The sequence below is a fragment of the Diospyros lotus genome, chromosome 9, assembly GCF_014633365.1.
Source record: "Diospyros lotus cultivar Yz01 chromosome 9, ASM1463336v1, whole genome shotgun sequence".
Taxonomy (NCBI): Eukaryota; Viridiplantae; Streptophyta; class Magnoliopsida; order Ericales; family Ebenaceae; genus Diospyros; species Diospyros lotus.
Genome location: NC_068346.1, coordinates 30,759,112 through 30,778,255, shown reverse-complemented (window position 1 = coordinate 30,778,255; position 19,144 = coordinate 30,759,112). Strand labels below are relative to the sequence as shown.

General features: G+C 37.3%; 1 protein-coding gene across 1 annotated transcript; it reads left to right on the top strand.

The window, feature by feature from the left end:
• The first annotated feature begins 4,219 nt into the window (after positions 1-4,219).
• Positions 4,220-17,954, top strand: LOC127809886 (protein TONNEAU 1a-like). Its single transcript, XM_052349040.1, has 8 exons — positions 4,220-4,460; positions 5,200-5,332; positions 12,802-12,890; positions 12,978-13,100; positions 16,299-16,432; positions 16,969-16,994; positions 17,078-17,234; positions 17,653-17,954. The coding sequence occupies exons 1-8, from the start codon at positions 4,374-4,376 to the stop codon at positions 17,702-17,704; spliced, it is 801 nt and encodes a 266-aa protein (XP_052205000.1). The 5' UTR covers positions 4,220-4,373; the 3' UTR covers positions 17,705-17,954.
• The last annotated feature ends 1,190 nt before the right edge of the window (positions 17,955-19,144 follow it).

Sequence of the window (19,144 nt, the reverse complement as noted above, 5' to 3'; positions counted from 1 at the left end):
TTATTTCTAACCCCCACGGGGTTTCATATCTCCCATATTTCCTTGGGAATGATGTCGTACTCACTATGGAGGGTTGTGTGTGTTTTGGGTTTTGAGTATAACTGCATTGGCAATCAAACAATCTGTCGCTGGTCGGATCGCTCAATAATTTGGGTATCGATGGGGTTTGGAAAAAGAGACATTAATTATAATTTTGAAAAATCGTGGTTGGGGACTTTGGAGCCCCTGACCAGCGACGATCGAGGCTCTAATTGTTTTTTAAAAAAATAATACTTAATTTTAAATATCTATTTAATTTTTAAAAAAAATTATTCGACTATAATATTTGAATTTTTTTAAATAAAAAATACCAGCGGTGTAAGTATTTATTTGTTTAAATATGTAAAATTTAAGAATTTGATATTTAGAATTGTTTTTTTTTTCTAAATGATGGATAATTCAATTCAAAAAAAAAATAAAAATCTCTTTTTTTGATAATGATCAAATGCAGTTTTTATTGTAAAGTCTTTATTCAAACAATGATATCAAAGTAGGAAGCAATATTTGAAATTTAATATTTTATTTTTAGGTGTTGAATCTTTGATACTTAAAAAAAATATAAAATTGATTAATCCATACATAAAGAAATGTAAAATTCACGGTCGAGAACTCAAGGCTTTCTTGATCATGTGCGGTCATGGAACCCAAAGTTCTTCGACCCATGGGGTCGGGGGAGCACAAGAGTTTCCTACAACTCACGGTCGAGAACCCAAAGTCCTTTGACCTCGATCTGGGGTTCCCCCATTGATGGTCGCAGTCGCCATGGCCATAACCATGTGTGTTTGTTTCCACAAATTACCATATTGTTGTGTATGTTCCTAATTGGGAATACATACAAGTTGATACAAAGACGTTTTAGAAAATAATGAGGAGAAAGTTTCGGCAAACGCATGTATAATTTAAGAATTTGATATTTAGAATTGTTTTTTTTTTAAATCATGGATGATTCAATTCCAAAAAAAATAAAAATCTCTTTTTTTATAATGATCAAATGCATTTTTTTATTGTAAAGTCTTTATTCAAATAATGATATCAAAATATGAAGTGATATTCAAAATTTAATATTTTTATTTTTAGGTGTTGAATATTTGATACTTAAAAAATATAAAATTGGTTAATCTATACTTAGGGAGTGTTTGGTATGGGAGGAGTTTTTAAATTCCTGATATTCATGATTCTTGGGAATGCTATTGAAAATCTTTGACTCATAGAATTTATGCAATTCTATATTTGGTTAGGTTTTAACATTCTCAAGAATGTTGAATATTCTTTTATGAAAATCTTAAATTCTTATGTTTGGTTTAAATGTAACATTCTTGAGAATTTATGTTTTTTTTTTCAAAATTACCCTTATTTGATTTTTTTATTTAAAAATAATAAATTCCGCCTACTATATAAAATATTAGGACTCACAACATCTTTAGGAAGTTAAAAAAATATTATTTTTTTACACATTATGTATATATATGCATGTGTATATATATAATATATATACATAATATATATATGTTTGTATGAATATCTACTTTAATATATATAATATGCTTGTATGGGGTTATAAAAGGGTAATAAGTGTTTTAGTCTTTTTCTTTGTTAAAAATATTCCCAAGTCAATGGAAAACTTGGATTCCCAACCCCTCATTTGAAATCTTTTTATGAGAAAGTTGCTTAAAAATCATTTTTGGGAATCTTATTTTCCAAGATTCTTTTTATGAAAAAGTTGTACCAAACATGAGAATATAAATTCTCAACTTAACATTCTCGAAAATCTTAAAATTTCTCCTGTACAATAACTGTTGCCCTACAAGAAGAGATGTCATATTCGTCATTTTGCAAGTAATCCGACAAAGTAGAAAATGGAGTGACAATCATCACGAACACCTTTGGATTCGGAGAAAATTCCCCAATACGCCAATTCATCTCTCGGCAACATGTAGATACGTATACGAGCCAGTAATGATATGGTCACCCTTGACTTGATTTGAAGATCTTTTCGAGCCCCCGTCACCTCGAGAGCTGGGAGCGTATGAAGAAATCGTGTTTATATTCCTAGAAGATGAAGAACTGAATGCATGGACCATAGCTACAAGGGCAAGAGCTTCAACACATCATTCGAAGACTCTGCCACATCTACTTGAAGCCATAGCGTTTATGTGGAGTTGAAATATGAAAATACCAGATCCACAAATAACACATAAGAGTTGTTGAAACAATGACTAAATGAGAAGCTCAAGCTTTCTTTTCTAAGGGCACACAAGGAGCAAAATGCCAAAGATAGCTACAAAAGACGTAAAGGAAGATATTGCTACAAAATAAAGGAGGAAAAATAACCTCTTAAAAATATGGCAGTGTTGCAGGTAGAATACTCTTCCTCCCGAGAGACCCGACAGAAAGAGTATGGAGCAATTGTTATGTATAAAATAAATAAAAGTAGAGTAAATGTTGAAAAAATCAAGTCAAGAGAGCACCACGTGGCACCTCGAGGGAACGCCACGTGGCAGCCCCTGGGTGGCCAAAGGAGGCCACCCAGGGGGTGCCACCCCCGAGTGAGGTCACTCGGGGATGGCAGGTGCAGCCCCCCCATGGGCAGCCGCGTGCGCTGCCAGGCAACACGCAGCTGCCTGGTGGGGGCCGCGCCCCTGCCAGCTGGGGGGAGCGCCCCCCCTCCCCCGAGTGGACTTCACTCGGGGGAACAGTACCCCCGAGTGACCCCACTCGGGGGAAGGCAGTCGCGCGTGCAGCTGCCTGCGCAAGGCCGCGCGCGCACAAGGCCTCGCGCACAACTGGCCGCTTGCGCGGCTGGCAGCACATGGCTGCCCGCGTAAGGCCACGACCGCGCGCACGGCTGCCAGCACGCGGCCGCCCGTGCACACCCTTGTGCGCGACCCCCCGCACACGCAATCACTTCGTACCTGGCCCCGTGCACCCACTCGCACGACCCCTCGTGCTCTTTTTCCCATGCTCACAAATACCCCCGAGTGAGGGTCACCCAGGGATCCACACTCGCCTCCGCAAGCCTCCTATTCTTGCGCCACCACCTCCAAGAAAGTCGGCCTAAGGCTATTCCCGCGAGACTCGATCAAAGCCTCTCCGAGATTCTTGCCACAAAACTCGGAACACGCGACACATGGATGCCCCTCTTGTTGCTATAAATAGGAGGTTACTTTCCCTCATTAGGTAGGCAACCTCTCACTCTCGTACTTTACTTTTTGTCTTCAAGCATTTCACTTTTACGAGGGACTAACTTAAGCATCGGAGGGTCCACGTAGGGATTCTCACCCGCGCCCCTAATCGATTTTCTTTCTAGCAGGTCACCCATCGCTGCCGTGACCCCCGAAAGACTCATCCATCGCTCTCAAACTAGCCAAGGGACTCACCCATCACTGCCATGACCCCCGAGAGACTCATCCATTGCTCTCAAGGGACTCATCCATCGTTGTCACTCCACCCCGGGAGACTCACCCATCTCTCCCGATAATTACTCATCGTTTGGACAATCCACACGTCACCCATGACCCGAATGAGTCATCCATCCCCCGAGTGAGTCACCCATCGCTTAGATACACCACACGAGAGTCATCCATCGCTCGGATCAGCCATACGAGGGGCATCCATCAGCAATTTCCCATTTTTACAAATTTATTATTGTAACCGTGTAACAACAATTTCTTATTTGAGTTTTGTAAAGCGTTTAATATATACAAAATTATTATAAATTCTTCACAAATTTTAAGTATAAATTATAATTATATTTAATTTTAATATTATTTACACGTTCCTTTTTAAGTATGGACATATGTTAGTTTCTTTATAAGGTGAACTTATTAACGAGGTTAAAGAATGATGGTAGTTAAAATTGGGCTAACACATTCTTATTTATTTATTTTTTTAAAATATTAGTATATATAAATATATTATATAGTTTTAAACAGGGAAAGATAAGAAAAAAAAGAAAAGAAAAAGGGGAGTGGATAAGGGTAAAATAATAAGTTTACGATGATTAATTTCTGTTATTTTTAAAACATAAAGGCCCTCTTTTGTAATTAAAGCAAATCTCGAGGCTGTTATAGCAACTTAGAAAATTTCCAAAATCAAGGGTAGGGAAGTAAAATCAATAATTTCTTTTGCTTTTACTTGAAAATTTTACTTTTGCCCGAGGCTTTACATTATTACACACCCATCATCCACCGTACCACATTACCAACATTACGGTTTCTCTCTCTCTCGCACCGAAAGGAAGATCTCCCTGCTCCGTCTCGGAGAGAGATTCAGGTACAGAGAGAGAGAGAGAGAGAGAGAGAGAGTTGGGAGCTGGAACCACAGAAACAACGCCAATGGACGACTACACTCGGGAGATGATGGACCTCAAAACCCTCGTCACCCGAACCCTAGAAAAAAAGGGCGTCCTCGCCAAGATCCGAGTAATTCCGCCATTATCACATTTTTCTCTTCGATCTTCTCCATTTGTTTCCCGATGTCTTCTTTTGCTACATATTTGTATTCAATATGTGTATGCTTGATTTAAATTTGAGTGTCATCGGACTCAGAAAGGATCTGCGAATCTGGGTTTTTTTCTAAGCTATATAATTTATTTTTGGTATTTTGCTGGGATTGGAACGCATTTCTTGCGGTTGATTTGTTGTCTTTGCTTTCCTGTAATTTTTGGTTTTTAGAAAATTTTGAGCTTCTTGTGCTTAAGAGGAATGATTATGCGCATTTTGCACGTTAGGGTTGCTCTGCTGTTTCTTCTTTTCATCAACTTGTTAAGATGTGTACTTTGATGAGTAATGGATTATGGTAATTTCAATTAAAGTGTTTCGATGTTTAGACCATGGCGTCTTGCTTTGATGAATTGACACGAGTAGTATTAATCTGAATTATGTGAGTCGGAGTGAGCTACTTCATTGGTCGAAGATCAGGCGTCTTAGTAATGTTCAGAAAAATGCGTGGGAAAGTTGTATACTTGAACCAATGTGCGTGGATTTGGTTGGAACAGTACCCCGAGTTACTGCTAGATAAACGTGTGTTTAAATTATTCATGCTGTTAATTGCTTGATATGAGAATTTAAAATTGATCTGTTTAACATGTCAGCTTTCTCTTGTTCATTTGTCGGAGCATTTAGTTCCATGAATATTTGATGGGTTCTGTATTCCTGTTAGGCTGAACTTAGAGCAAATGTATTTGAGGCAATAGAAGAAGAAGATAGGGCAATAGAAAAGGAAGAAGGTTTACCTCCTGCACTGTTGGGTAGTTGTAATGACCGTGCAAAACAACTTCATGCTTCTCCTTCAGGTTCTTCTTCAGTTCTCCTCTTCTTGTTATTGTTGTAGCTGAGATTGTTATTCTGTTTTCTTGTTGTCTAATCTTTGAAATCTTCAACCTTGCTTTATGTGTAATATTGTCTTGGCCATTTCAGAATCTTAAGGATTTACAGCAATTAAAATTAATATGTTGTTATTTTTTATTTTTTCTGTTATATTATTTTTATTACAAGGATAGTAGCATCTGTTAGAGATTGCAACATGCAAGTTCAGATGAACCGTGCCTTTGAGAAAATTAAATGAAAAAGTCTTGGCTTAATCCTCCCTCACACCCCCTAGTGGGTGGTGGAGACCTTCCAGCATGATGCCCCAAATCTGACATTCCACTATCCTTGCCACCCCCTTGAGTCAAATTAAAAGCTTTTACTAGGTTGGACCTTCGTAAAAGCCTAAAAATACAACAATAACAATGAAAATGACAAGCCTTAAACCTAGTAGGTGGGGTTAGCTACATGAATTCTAGAGTGCTATCTTTATCCATGGTCATATTCTTTGTAAGACCATTATATTCTATCTCATGTCTAAGGGTTTTGTTTGGTCTTTCTCTCTTTCTTGTACTATAAACTTTCTTCCTTTCATATACTCTTCTCACAGGTCTTTCTATTGGTTTTCTTCTCACACTGCACTAAGTCCATTCTTATTTGCCCTAGTAATGGATGAACTCACTAAAGATATTCAGACAGAGGTGCCATGGTATATGCTATTTGCAGACGACATAGTGTTGGTGGATGAAACAAAAGAAGGAGTGAACACTAAGCTTGAGTTGTGGAGAAACAATTTAGAATCTAAGGGATTTAAATTAAGTAGAAAGAAAACAGAATATATGGAATGCAAATTTAGTAAAAATGAAAGAGTGGATGATGTTATAATAAAATTAGAAGACCAAATCTTACAAAGAAAAGACCATTTTCAATATTTAGGATCAGTGATTCAAAAAGATGGAGAAATTCACGAGGATGTCGCATATAGAATTAAGGCAGGTTGGCTAAAATGGAGAAATGTATCGGGAGTGCTATGTGATGGTAAAATCCCATTAAAATTGAAAGGAAAATTTTATAGGACAGCTATAAGACCAGTCTTGCTGTATGGCTCAGAATGTTGGGCAGTCAAATACCAGTATGAGCAAAAGACGAGTGTAGCGGAGAAGAGAATGTTAAGATGGATGTGCGGACATACAAGAAAGGATAAAATTAAAAATGAAGTTATTAGTAATAAGGTAGGAGTAGTACCAATCGAGGAGAAGATGAGAGAGACTAGACTAAGATGGTTTGGTCATGTGAGAAGGAGACTAAGAGACGCTCCTGTGAGGAGAGTTGATGAAATGGAACAATTAGTCACAAAAAGAGGTAGAGGTAGACCCAAGAAGACTTTGAGAGAGATATTAAAGTTCGATATGAAGTATATGGATCTAAATGAAGATATGACAAAAGACAGGAATACATGGAAGTTTAGAATTCATGTAGCCGACCCCACATAGTGGGATAAAGGCTGGATATGTTGTTGTATGCCCAAACCATTTTAATTTTTTCTTCACATTTTAATTTTGGTAGGCAACTAGGCATTGCTCTAGCCTTATTATGTATGGTTTCATTTCTAATTTTGTCTATTATATAGTTGTATGCCCACCGCAACATTCTCATCTTCATTACACTTATATTTTGCCCATGTTAGCGCTTAGTTGTCCAATATTTTGAGTTATACAACAAAAATGGTCTTGTAGCCATTTGATAAAACTTTTCTTTTAAATTAAAAGGGATTTTACGGTCATATAAAATGTTAGATGCAGTTCTTCACTTTAGCCATCTCGCTTATATTATATGATTAACATCTTTCGTAATTACTCTATTTTTTGAACAATTGATGCAATATATCCAAATTGATATTTTTTTTAGGATGACTAGATCTCCAAGTCTCATAATAACATTATTCGTGCGACGCCTAGGGACTTAAACCGAGAATCAAACTTTCATAAACTTAAATAAAATTTCAAAACATTGTTTTATTGTATTCATATAAAATCTAGAGTTTATTATTGAAAAACTTTATTTCAATAGAAAGAAGGAAAGAAAAAAAACTTGGATGGTTTATCTAATAGATATTCTAAAAAAATTGAAATTAAATTCTTGAAATCCCTTTGAAAATGCCACCACTCGCCACATCCATACTCCAATCTCCTTATTTATAGCCACCGGGGGGGGGGGGGGGGGGGACATAAGAGGGTGAGATAAATCTCAATAAGGACGAATGAACTATTAATCGTATTTAAACATGGGGTAACTTGAACTTGCAACATGAGGAGACGTGATAGATTCTACCAACTTGTGGGGGCAAGAACCTTTGTGCGTAGCTACTAAATTCCGGTCTTGAAATTTGCTTGTAATCATGACATAAGGTACCGTAAAACTTAATTTCATGAATTTATTTAAACACGAAGATAGTTCATAATGCACTTACTTTCAACTTGATTGGAATAAAAAAGTTCTTTAACTCTCTTTTCCTAATCAAAACCTTCACACCTTGTTGTCTTGCTTGTAATAAGAAAGGAATAAGGGAGTGACAAAAAAAAGGGGGGGCGGGGGGTCAACCAATTATGGAGAGGGGAAGTGAAGAATTATGAAGGGGGAAAGCCATATTTATAGTCCCAAAGTCTTGTTTTCCAAGAATCCTATTTGGTAAGGATCCCAATCAAATATCCTCCTTTCCATAAGATGAATTCAAATGAAATTCAAATTTTATCTTATCTTTTATCAATTAGAAAGATTTTAAATTATATCATATCATATCAATTTATTCATATCCATAAAATCAAATAATCTCCAAGAATATTCTAGAAATTCGTGTCATGGTAGGGCTAAAATCTGGACTATCTAAACTTTTCATTTTGGTCCCCAAACTATGGAAAAAGTGACGTTTGGATCCCTAAACTATTATAGCTCAAATTTTTTTTTTTGCCCCTAGAATTATGTTTAACTGTCACTAATGATGGTTTCAGGTGTTACAATCCAGACTTCCTTTTTTTACCAAGCTTACATTCCACATACTCATTTTATATCCATTTAATTTAAATCATTTGGATTCTAACCTGTTTCTACATATGTGAAGTTTTTATTCATGTTTTTTTTGTCTCATCCACCAAGAGAATATCTTTTGCAAATATCTGTTTCTACATATGTGAGGCACTTCTTCTTGGATTTTCTTTGTGAGTTAATTTATTACAAGTGCAAAATGTAGATCCTTGATATAAATCAATTTTAATTTGGAAAGTCTCCGTATCTTCTTTACAGGTCAACATGTTTTTGTTTGATGATGCATGTCCTTAATACTCTATACAGAAGGAATCTGAACTCCTTTCTATTAGAACACCTTCCACGAGGCTTTTCGAGGAACTCTGCCATAGGTTTTTTTCAAGTCTACAAAAATCATTGTCATGTACTAAGGGTAATTAGAAGGGCAATAATGTAATTAGTTATATTAGTTTGTTAGGAGATATTTGGGTGTTTGTTAGGAGCACATGGGTGCTGTTAGAAATTAGTTAGGGAGCTAGCTAAGGCCTATAAAAAAGTCCATTGTAAGAAGAGAGGGGATGCTGAAATTAATATTGAATCTCTGATTTCCTCTCTACATTTCTCTCTATTACTCTCTCCCTTTCTACTGATTTCTTCCCCCCATTTCTGCCCCATTTCCCCCTCCTACAATTCTGATTTCATTCCCCAATTCCTCTTTAACCTATCACGAACCCTAGGTTCGTGACAATTGGTATCAGAGCGGTCGTTCTTCGGCTGTGGTTCATGCAATTTTGATAAATTGATTCCGACGACTCTCATTGAAATTGATTGAGCAGTGATTCATGGATTCCTGTGAATTTTCTTAACCGCAACAGAATCCGTGGACCTCAATGGCTGCAGTCGCGGTTCGAGAAGGCGACAGAAGTAAATCCAGCGATTTCCAATTCCGAAGAATTCTGTAGGTTGCATCACAATCGCTCAAGGTAGGCGAGCAGCCCAGGCGATTCCAATACTGAAATTCTGGCGATTTGGCGGAATTCCGACAAGTTAGTGAAGAGGATCTAGAGCAATCGCTGAACCAGCAAGTGCGATGGTCTGCAATCAGTTCAGCGGATTGGAGGTTTAGGCAATAATCAAAGTGGCGTAGACGAGGAGACGGGGCAGAGGCGACTCTTAGAGCTGAACCTTAGCCTTCGGTTTCTTCTTTGGGTGCAATTCTGACTGTTTCGGTGAATTTGGCGTTCTAGACAGAGAAGCAACTAGAAAATTTCCGGTTGAATCTCGGAATTGATTCTGACCCAAGAGGAGGTGAGTGTCGGCTCGGATCTGAAGGAGAAGTAGGAGTGGATCTCGACCGGTTCCAACTGATTTACAGCGAAATTCCTTAGTCGCGACAGAAATTGGTCCACGGTAGGTGACGACGTTGGTCAGTAATTGGTTCTCACAGCCGATCGAGTTGCAAAAAGCGATTGGGTTAGCTGAGCTACAGGCGACCCTTGACTTGTGATCTAGAAGTATTATTCAATTTGTGGAGGAAAAGCAAAGATTGATCGCTATTGTGGTAGACGCTTATAGAAGCAATTTCAGTGTCAAAGCTCTAGCGACTTGGAAGCTGTGAGTAAGGCGACCTCAACAATTATCGGAACAGTGTGAGCGGTGATTTGGGAGATTCCGCTTAGAAGTCCGGCAACGCGTATGAGCAAATCAGTGAAGAAAATCCCACGGGTTGTAATTCCAATCAGATTCTAGGCTGCTAGTAAGGTAAACAAAGGTTAATTTTGGCTTGAATTTTGGGATAATTTGTTTGAAGAAGAGCAGTATGTATATAGCTCCTTGGTCTTCAAAGTATGCTGATTGTAAAAAAATCAGCTAAGGGGAGCAGTGCATGTAGGAGAGCATGGGAGCCTCAATTGCAGCAGAAATATCCTTCATTTTCAGTTGAAATGGGGTTTCAATTGCAGCCGAAGGATGCTGCATTTTCAATGAAATGTCTTGCTCGTGAAGCCTTGGGAAGTAGCGCACGAAGGAGTCCAATGGAGTCTCAATCGCAGCAGAAGGGTGCTGTATTTTCAGGGGGACGACCTGGTCAGAAGGCCATTGGTAGCAGTGCATACATGGAGCAGATGGGCCCTATATTGCAGCAAAATAATGCTTCATTTTCAGCTGGAATGGAGCTTCAATGGCAGCCAAAGAATGCTGCATTTTCAGTTGACCAGAAGCATCAAACATGGGGAAAGGATTTTGAGAAGGAGATTAGCCAAGTTGACAAGGAAACAAGAAGTGTAATACAAGAAGAGTGCAAGGAATTCGGTCGAATGTTCCGCGAGAAGCTGCAAGAGTTTGCAATGATATTAATTAAGAAGTATCATTACAATTTTCCGGTGGAATATTTTGATAATTATCATGGAAGTTTTAACAAGGAGGAATTCCTTGGAGCGGAGCAGCCGAAGGAGGAGACAAGATTACGAACATCCGATTCACTGCTTACTCTAGACTTTGGGCAGAAAAATAAGCATTCTGATAGGGCAGCAGATCAGAAGGAGCCTTCAGATCTTTTTGAAGAAGAAATAATATCCCAAGATGCATCTACTAAAAAGCTGCAAGGAAATTTTAGGGAAGCAATTGATGAAGTGATAGAGGAGGCCAAAGCCAACTTGTTACCCCCAATAGCTAGTGCAGGGGCGGAAGGGTTTGGGATTGCTCCAGATCAGAAGTTTGTGGAAAATGGGACAACATTGGATCAGACAAATCAGACTAAAGAACCAGCCATCGGTGTGGATGATGGTGCTGAAGCCTTTCCTCAGATTTTAGACTTATCGAAATTTGAGGAACAATCACATTTGGGACAAAATATGGATTTGACTTGGGTTAAAATAGGCAACGAGAAGGTGAAGACAGCACTAGCTGGAGGAAAACTAAGGGATATAGCGGAAGGAATCGAAGGGTTTGCTGAAGAAAACAAAACTATCGCTGCTGTGTTGGTTTTTGCTCCTACTAGAAAATCCAAGTTGCTGTCTAACATATGGAAGGATGATTTGTTGGCTGAAATTGAAGTTGCACCAGCTCCTAAGGCTAATGCTCACAAGCAGCCTTGGTATGAGTGTCCAAGGCAAATCTGCAATCTTCCATTGCTGCATTTCAAGGATGCTGATGATATCTTTCAATTTGCACCTGTGGTGCACCATGGAGGTGTAGGAACAATTGTTGCTGGTATTGAAATTGAACTCTATCAACTTGCTCCTATTGAACTTCTAGGCCGAATTACGACAAGGATTGATCTTGGATACTTGAGAACGAGGAAGAAGAAAAGGCCTAGAAGGACAAGAAAAGAAAGAAAGAAAAATCAGATAGAGAAGGCGGGCATTGGATAAAGAAGCAATGGCTAGGTGGTAATAAGTTTCTTGGGGACAAGAAACATTTCAAGGAGGGGAAATTGTCATGTACTAAGGGTAATTAGAAGGGCAATAATGTAATTAGTTATATTAGTTTGTTAGGAGATATTTGGGTGTTTGTTAGGAGCACATGGGTGCTGTTAGAAATTAGTTAGGGAGCTAGCTAAGGCCTATAAAAAGGCCCATTGTAAGAAGAGAGGGGATACTGAAATTAATATTGAATCTCTGATTTCCTCTCTACATTTCTCTCTATTACTCTCACCCTTTCTACTGATTTCTTCCCCCCATTTCTGCCCCATTTCCCCCTCCTACAATTCTGATTTCATTCCCCAATTCCTCTTTAACCTATCACGAACCCTAGGTTCGTGACAATCATTTGCTAATCTTTTTGTTTACCTTTGGACCTTTTCATTAGGCATCTCAGCAAGTAGATAGTTTTCATTGTTGACCTATCAAACATAAAACCAAATTAGTTTTGATAGACCTTGGTTTGTCTCCTTAACGTTTGCTCAACTATCCTCTCATAAAGTTTCATAGTTGGCTCATTAGCTTGATCACTCTACAACTTTCACAACTTTAAACATGTTATTTGTTATTATAAATAGGAATTAAAGTGCTCTTATAAAAAAGTCTTTTAACGGCCATAAATTAACAACAGGGGTTCAATTACAACAAGGTTTGCCCAATCAAGGGAGGTCATTATTATTTCAGAACCTCAGTGGTATTGCTTGCATTTTGTCTAAACCTCAGGGGCACCGGGCACCAAGCGCCCCCCCCCCCCCCGTCCCTCTCTTCCAAACCAAAGCACAAGCACCCCAACCCCGACACACACACACACAAAAAAAAAGAAAGAAGCTAAAACCTTGCAAAACACGATCTCATATTGATTTCCTTCTGGCCCAAAGTACCTTGTTCATAAGTGAGATTTACTATTGGTCTCAGAATTATTTAACTATCAGCATACTTTTGTTTTGCCTTACGACTATTTATAACCATGTTTTCTCTATCATTTCCTGTCTTCCACTGGTTTGTCTTAATTGCAGGAAGACTTCTAACTGCCCTGGTGTGTGAATACCTGGACTGGGCACAATTAAGCCACACACTAAAAGTTTATCTGCCAGAGTGTAATTTGGTACATGTTCTTCTGAGTGGTGTTAATCATTCTAGTCACCTTTTAGTTTTTTGGTATTGAGATATTCTTTTTTAATATCTTCTGCAGCAAAAGGATTTCTGGAAAGCTGAGTTAAAAGAATTTAGTAGCAATAATGGATATGATCTTAACAGGAATGGAGATAGTGGCCCTTTGCTTTTGGATGTTCTTGAAGGATTCTTGAAGTATGAGGTGGGACATTATGATCATTCTTGATATTTGATTTTCTATATATATATATGTTTATATATGAACTATTATCTGCTTTAGGTCATTGGTAATTTGGTCAGGGTGTTATAGTGAGATTATTTGCCTTTAAACATATATTATCTTTTACACTTCAGTACTTCACCATTTACCTTTTCTTTTTGGAAATATCATTTGTTGTAGCTTCAGTTGCTTATTTACGTGCTTTCTTTGTTCTAGAGCTTCAACTCCAACTTCCAACACAGCATATATGTGTCCTAGGGGTAGACAATCAGTTCCACAAGATATCTTTGGATGATGGGTGAAATGCACTTTGCTTTTCCAGTTTTCACTCATTTTCAAATGTTGAACCATTGAATTCTTTATATGAATTTTTAAATAACTAGCTATAGAATCAACAGATAATATTTAGTGATAGGAAGGAATAGTGGTGCAGTGCTAGTGGTTGTACAGAAGAGTGGTGTTTCGAAGCTTGTTGACAGCTGAACTAGAAGAGAGTTGACTTTTGCATGAGAAGAAAAAAATTTAGTGCGACCCTGCTAGGTGGTTATACACTTCACTGGTGTAAATCTTGAAATTGGTGTAATGCATTACCAAAAACAGAGCAAGATATAGTTTAGCTGCAACAAATGGTTACATTTTGCCATGGTTTAAGTTTGAACACGTGACCTTTACCCACTCACTCAGCTGTAGAACTTCAGCAGCTACTCCTGGCTAAGGGAGTCAGTTGCTCAGCTAAGTTAATAAGTGATTCAAGTAACTTCTGACCCTTGAATCCTGAGGAGAGGTTAAAGTAACTTCCTTTTGTGGTTGCTGAGTGTTTTTTGGTTTGGTGCTCATCACAGGTGTCATCCTCTCGCAAGATACTCACCCATGATGAGTTCGAGAGAGAAACCTTGGGCATCTAGGAGGTTTCCTGTGGAGACCAGTTCTGCCATGTGGCGTTTTGTAACCTTTAGCTGATTGCATCTCAAATTCCCCGGTGTGCCTTCAAATGTATCACGAATTCCATGGGATGTCATGTTGCAAGTCACAACTACCCAGACTTGAATTTCTTGGTATTATGTCACCCATAAATAGGTAAACAGGTCAACAGAGAGCTATCTGACCTTTGATTGGATTGTCACTATCCTCCTCTAGACTTCTTCAGTCTCTTCAGCCCCATAACTCCCATTGGCTTCATACTGGTGACTAGCATTTTCCCATCCTCAATCTCTACAGGTCTGGGCACCATGCCAAAGTGTTAAATTTGTTCAAGTGCATCATATGAACTAAGACATGGATTGCTATGGATATAAATATGAAGGCATGGATCTGGATTTAGTATGTGGCAATTTGATAAAATGAGGATAAGTGTATGGTGGTAATATGGAAAAAAGTATCTTTTTGTTAATGTTGTATATAAGAATAGTATTAACAAACCATAAGAGTGCAATGCTAATTCAACCTTAAAATAGATAAACTTCAACTAAAGGACTATAATCTAATACATGACCACAGTTTAAGAACACTGATTAGCATGTAATATTCATAAAATGTGCTAAAGAATAATTATTATGGAAATGCTATTTGGACACTCAATCATGACACTTTTGATGACACTCATGCATTAATGTGTTGTACATTTGCATTGATGTGACACGAAGTGCAACAAATCAATGCATGAGTGTTACCAAAAATGTCACAACTGAGTGTCCAAATAGCATTTCTGTAGTTATTACAACTAACCTTCAGGTAGATGCAACTTTAACTAAGTCATCACTATTGGACATGATTTAGTGTGTAGCATATAATTTTGGACATGATTTAGTGTGTAGCATATAATTTGACATGTCCCACCAGTCATCACTAAATGTACACATTGCATGGTATGCCCTAGATGTATTTTGAATGAGTTTGACATGCATTTGTGTCAGATGCAATGGAACATGGATATGGCATCTATTTTAAAGTGTCCATTATTCATGATCTGCACCCCTTCACCTTTTGCACCTTGATGTGTCCAGACTGATTTCATGTGGTGGTTTTTTTTTTTTTTTCTTTGTATATGCATAAACCTGACTCCACACAGAGTGGCATTAAGGCTTGATATATTGTTTTTCTTTGTTTATACATAAATCTAAATACAAATATAAATGATTTTTCTAATGGACTTTTACTTGTTATGCAATATTATCTGTAATTTCAGCTGAATTCTGTAGAGGGAGGGAAGTGAACAATCATTTGTTTAGGTGAGTTTTGTGAATAATAATTTGTTTAGTTATATAATATAAGTTTTAAGTTTAAGTAGGGCAAAAATTGAATACGTGGAATGTTAATTTAATAAAAATATATTTTTCATTCTGAGACATGGAGATGAAATTATACTAAGTACATATTAGTTTAGATATCTAGTATCAAATTTTCAAAGAGAATGGCAGAACATGAAGGATATTACTCATTAAATCAAGCCATGATGGTTAAAACAGAAAAATGCATCCAACATTTTATGAATTTAAAATGCCTTCAGAACTTAAGGAGAAGTTTTATCAGATAGTGTTATAAACTCATCTTTGTTTTGTAACTTAGAATGTTAGGAAGTTAAGTACTAATGTGTGTAAAATATGAGCGCAATTGAGATGGAGATGTTATAGTGGATATGCGGTCTTACAAGTAAATATAATAATAATAATAATAATAATAAAGAGGTTATGTGTAATAAGATTGGAATGGCGTCAATTGATGATATGATGTGGAAAATGCAATTAAAATGGTATTGAACATGTGAGAAGAAGATAAATAGGTACACCTATGAAGCAAGTGAATGAAATGGAGGAAGTTGTAGCAAAAAGGGAGAGGAAGATCAAATAAAACTGTGGGAAATTCTTAAACATGACATGAGATTTAATGGTCTTACAGAGGACATGGGCATGGATAAAGATGTCTGGAGGTCTAGAATTCTTGTAGGTGACTCCACATAGTGGGATCAAGGTTTGTGATTGTTATTGTTGTGTTATCTAATTAAAGATTTCTAAATGATTGAAGTTTGTAGTACTATGAAGTATATGGTTTACTCTAGAAAGTTGGTTACATTTAGACAAAAATCCAGAGCTGCTTTCATCTTTGTTTTCATGTTGTGTCATCTATAGCTTTCCAACAGCAAAGTTTGAATCGATATCTCTGATAAGTAGTTGTGTCTTGCAGAATTTATCCCAAACCAGGAGCTCTGGAAGGAGATTAATCACTCCAGAAACTGAATCCTCTTCCAGTTTAGAATCACGTAACTCTAGAAGACCACCGCCACCATCTGTTGCTGGGGGGTTACCTCCACTTGGAAGGTGCTTGAGCAATTTATGGCTTGTTTGATTGCACTTTTGTTTTTAGTTTATTGTTTTCATTTTCAAAATTTTGTAAACAAAAACAAAAAATTCTATTTGATTACCTATTTTTGTTTAAAAAAATTTCAAAATTTTGAACATACAAAAAAATTGTTCACTTTCATTTTTTATTCACTTTCCAATTTCACTAATTTTTTCACTCACATTGATCAACCACCACCACCAATTTGCTCCTCACTAGAGATGTCAAATAAGTTAGCTTAGCCCAACTAGGACCAACTTGTAGATTGACGGGCCGGACCAATCTAGTAGCCCATGGGCCCGTAAACAAAAACTAATAGCGTTGTCAAACAATATGCTCAGTTTAAAAAAAAAAGAAAATGAAAACTGAACATAGAAAACTGTAAACAAAAATTAAAAACAAAACTGAAAATTGACAACTCTCTTAAACATGCCCTTAATTATTCTTTTTTTTTTTCTCTTTCATTTTCCCTTTTCCATCTCCATTGACATGCTTAAATTTGTGCATGTTTTAGGCCAATCGCCGCTTCCCAAGCATCTGGTATGTTATCAACATTTTAACTATTTTATAGTCAATTTCTTCCATTTTCCAAATGCTTTTAACTGAAGTGTTTCTTCGTTCAGATAGGAGAGGAGGATCCTCCATATCTGGCTACAGGAAAGATGATTACAATTGGAGATATGACAATGATGAACCGACAGATGATGTCTTCCGGGCTTCTTCTGCTTTGGAAAATCTTCAATTGGACAGAAAAGCTCGGAATCTGACCAGTTCTTGGAGGTTTGTTTGCAACCCTAGAATGAATTCTCCTTTAATTTCCAAATCCTCTTTGTAGTGCCCACATGCATTCCTCGTCCTCTTCTTGAATGAACTTAGTAGTCAGTCGTTAATTAAAGTTTGTCTGATTGATCTTTACTCTGCTTTGAGAACATGCTGTGCTCTTCTCTTCCTCTTTATGTTAATGTGCTTGTATCTTGTGTGCTACTTTAACTGACTGGCATGATAAAGTATATAATGGACTCATCTGTGCTTACCAATGCTCATTTTTAGCATGCAAACAGATGCGCAGAGTAACAACTTTTATATGTTGTCAGCATTAACTGTCTAATCTTCAAGACCGACATATCTGACATCAGAACAATTGCATTTTTTTTTTTCGAGAACTCATCAAAACTTTATTTGGCAAATTTTGTTGCAGGCATGGTGGGGATGGTGTCACAGAGGGTGATGGCAGGGTAGACCATATATAGCTGAATGGTTGAATGGTATTTAAGTTACTGCAAGTGTACCTTTGTTGTGTACTCTTCTCCTTCATTGTTCATCACATGGGTTACTCCCTTCAAGTGGGGTTAGTGGGGTGATATCATGTAAGGTTATTATTGTAAGCATCTTGCATATTTTTTTTGTGTGCTAGTGAATTTTCGTTGATTTAGGTGGGTGGGTGTAATTTCTATATCTTCAACGACAATGACTTTCTAAGATGGCACCATGTTGATACAAGAGGATGGTGGTTTGCAAATAGCCCTGGATTATAGGGGTGAGCAATTGGTTTGGATTGGACCCCGATCAAGAAGCTCCTCATGTGAAGATTGAAGACCGAACCAATCTACTGTCGAACTAGATTGGATATAACCAGCTCAGTTTCAATGTGAATTTAAAATATATATATATATATCTATATGCATACAAACACTAATACATACATTGATCCAAATAAAAATAATAATAATAATATGAGTAAGGCAACAAGTAGATTCATCAATTTGTTAGGGGTTTAATTTGAGTTTCATTCTCTTATATATATAAATATATATATTGAGAGATGGAGAATCGGTCTTGGGTAGGGGTTTGGATTGGATTAAAATTTGAAAAAAGCCAACATATGGATAAGGAATTAGATCAGAAAGATTTAGTTTCGGATCAAACTCTGATTCTTTAGTTTGGATCGAGTTTTGTTCCCTCTATTGCATTGCCGAATATATGACAAAGGAATGGGATTGAGCCAGCGAGCTGGCTCTATTCACTATTCATTATTCTCTATTAATCGATGAATTTTGGATGTGATGTGAGAAATGATTAAAAGATTTTCCCTAATGAATTAATGTAATATGTTTAGGGTGGTTTATGTGGAATAAAGGCAAAGTTTAAGGCAACCAGGGAGAGAGAGAGTTTTACTTTGCTTGAAGCCTAAGATCCTAAAAAAAAAACTCATCTCCTGGAAGCCTAAGATGGACTCATCTTTGCTTGAAGGGAAAAGTATAACTCCCTCTCAAAAAGATTCAGTAATGTCTTCAATTGTTTTCCAAGAGATATCTTTGAACCAACACATCCCAATCTTACCTTCATGTAACTTTGGCGACTTGCACTTTTTGTTAGCTTCATGAATTGCAACCATCTATCTCTACTTGAGACTTGACCTTTTGTGGGTTGGACATGGAACCAATGACTCCATTCGAGTGTCTTCAAGTTGGTGTTGAACTGTATGTCGCTAACAAATCAATGACAAGACGATAATATTTGGCCTTATGCTATTTGTAGATACCCCAAGACAACAATTGATCTAAGATGTGGTACTTTGAGGACCAATAAGTTGTTCTCCTTCTTCTTGAGGGAAAAAAAGATCTTTCTTCACATCTTCTTATCAAACTACTATATGGGGGCTTAAAGGATAACCTTTTCTTGTATGTAGA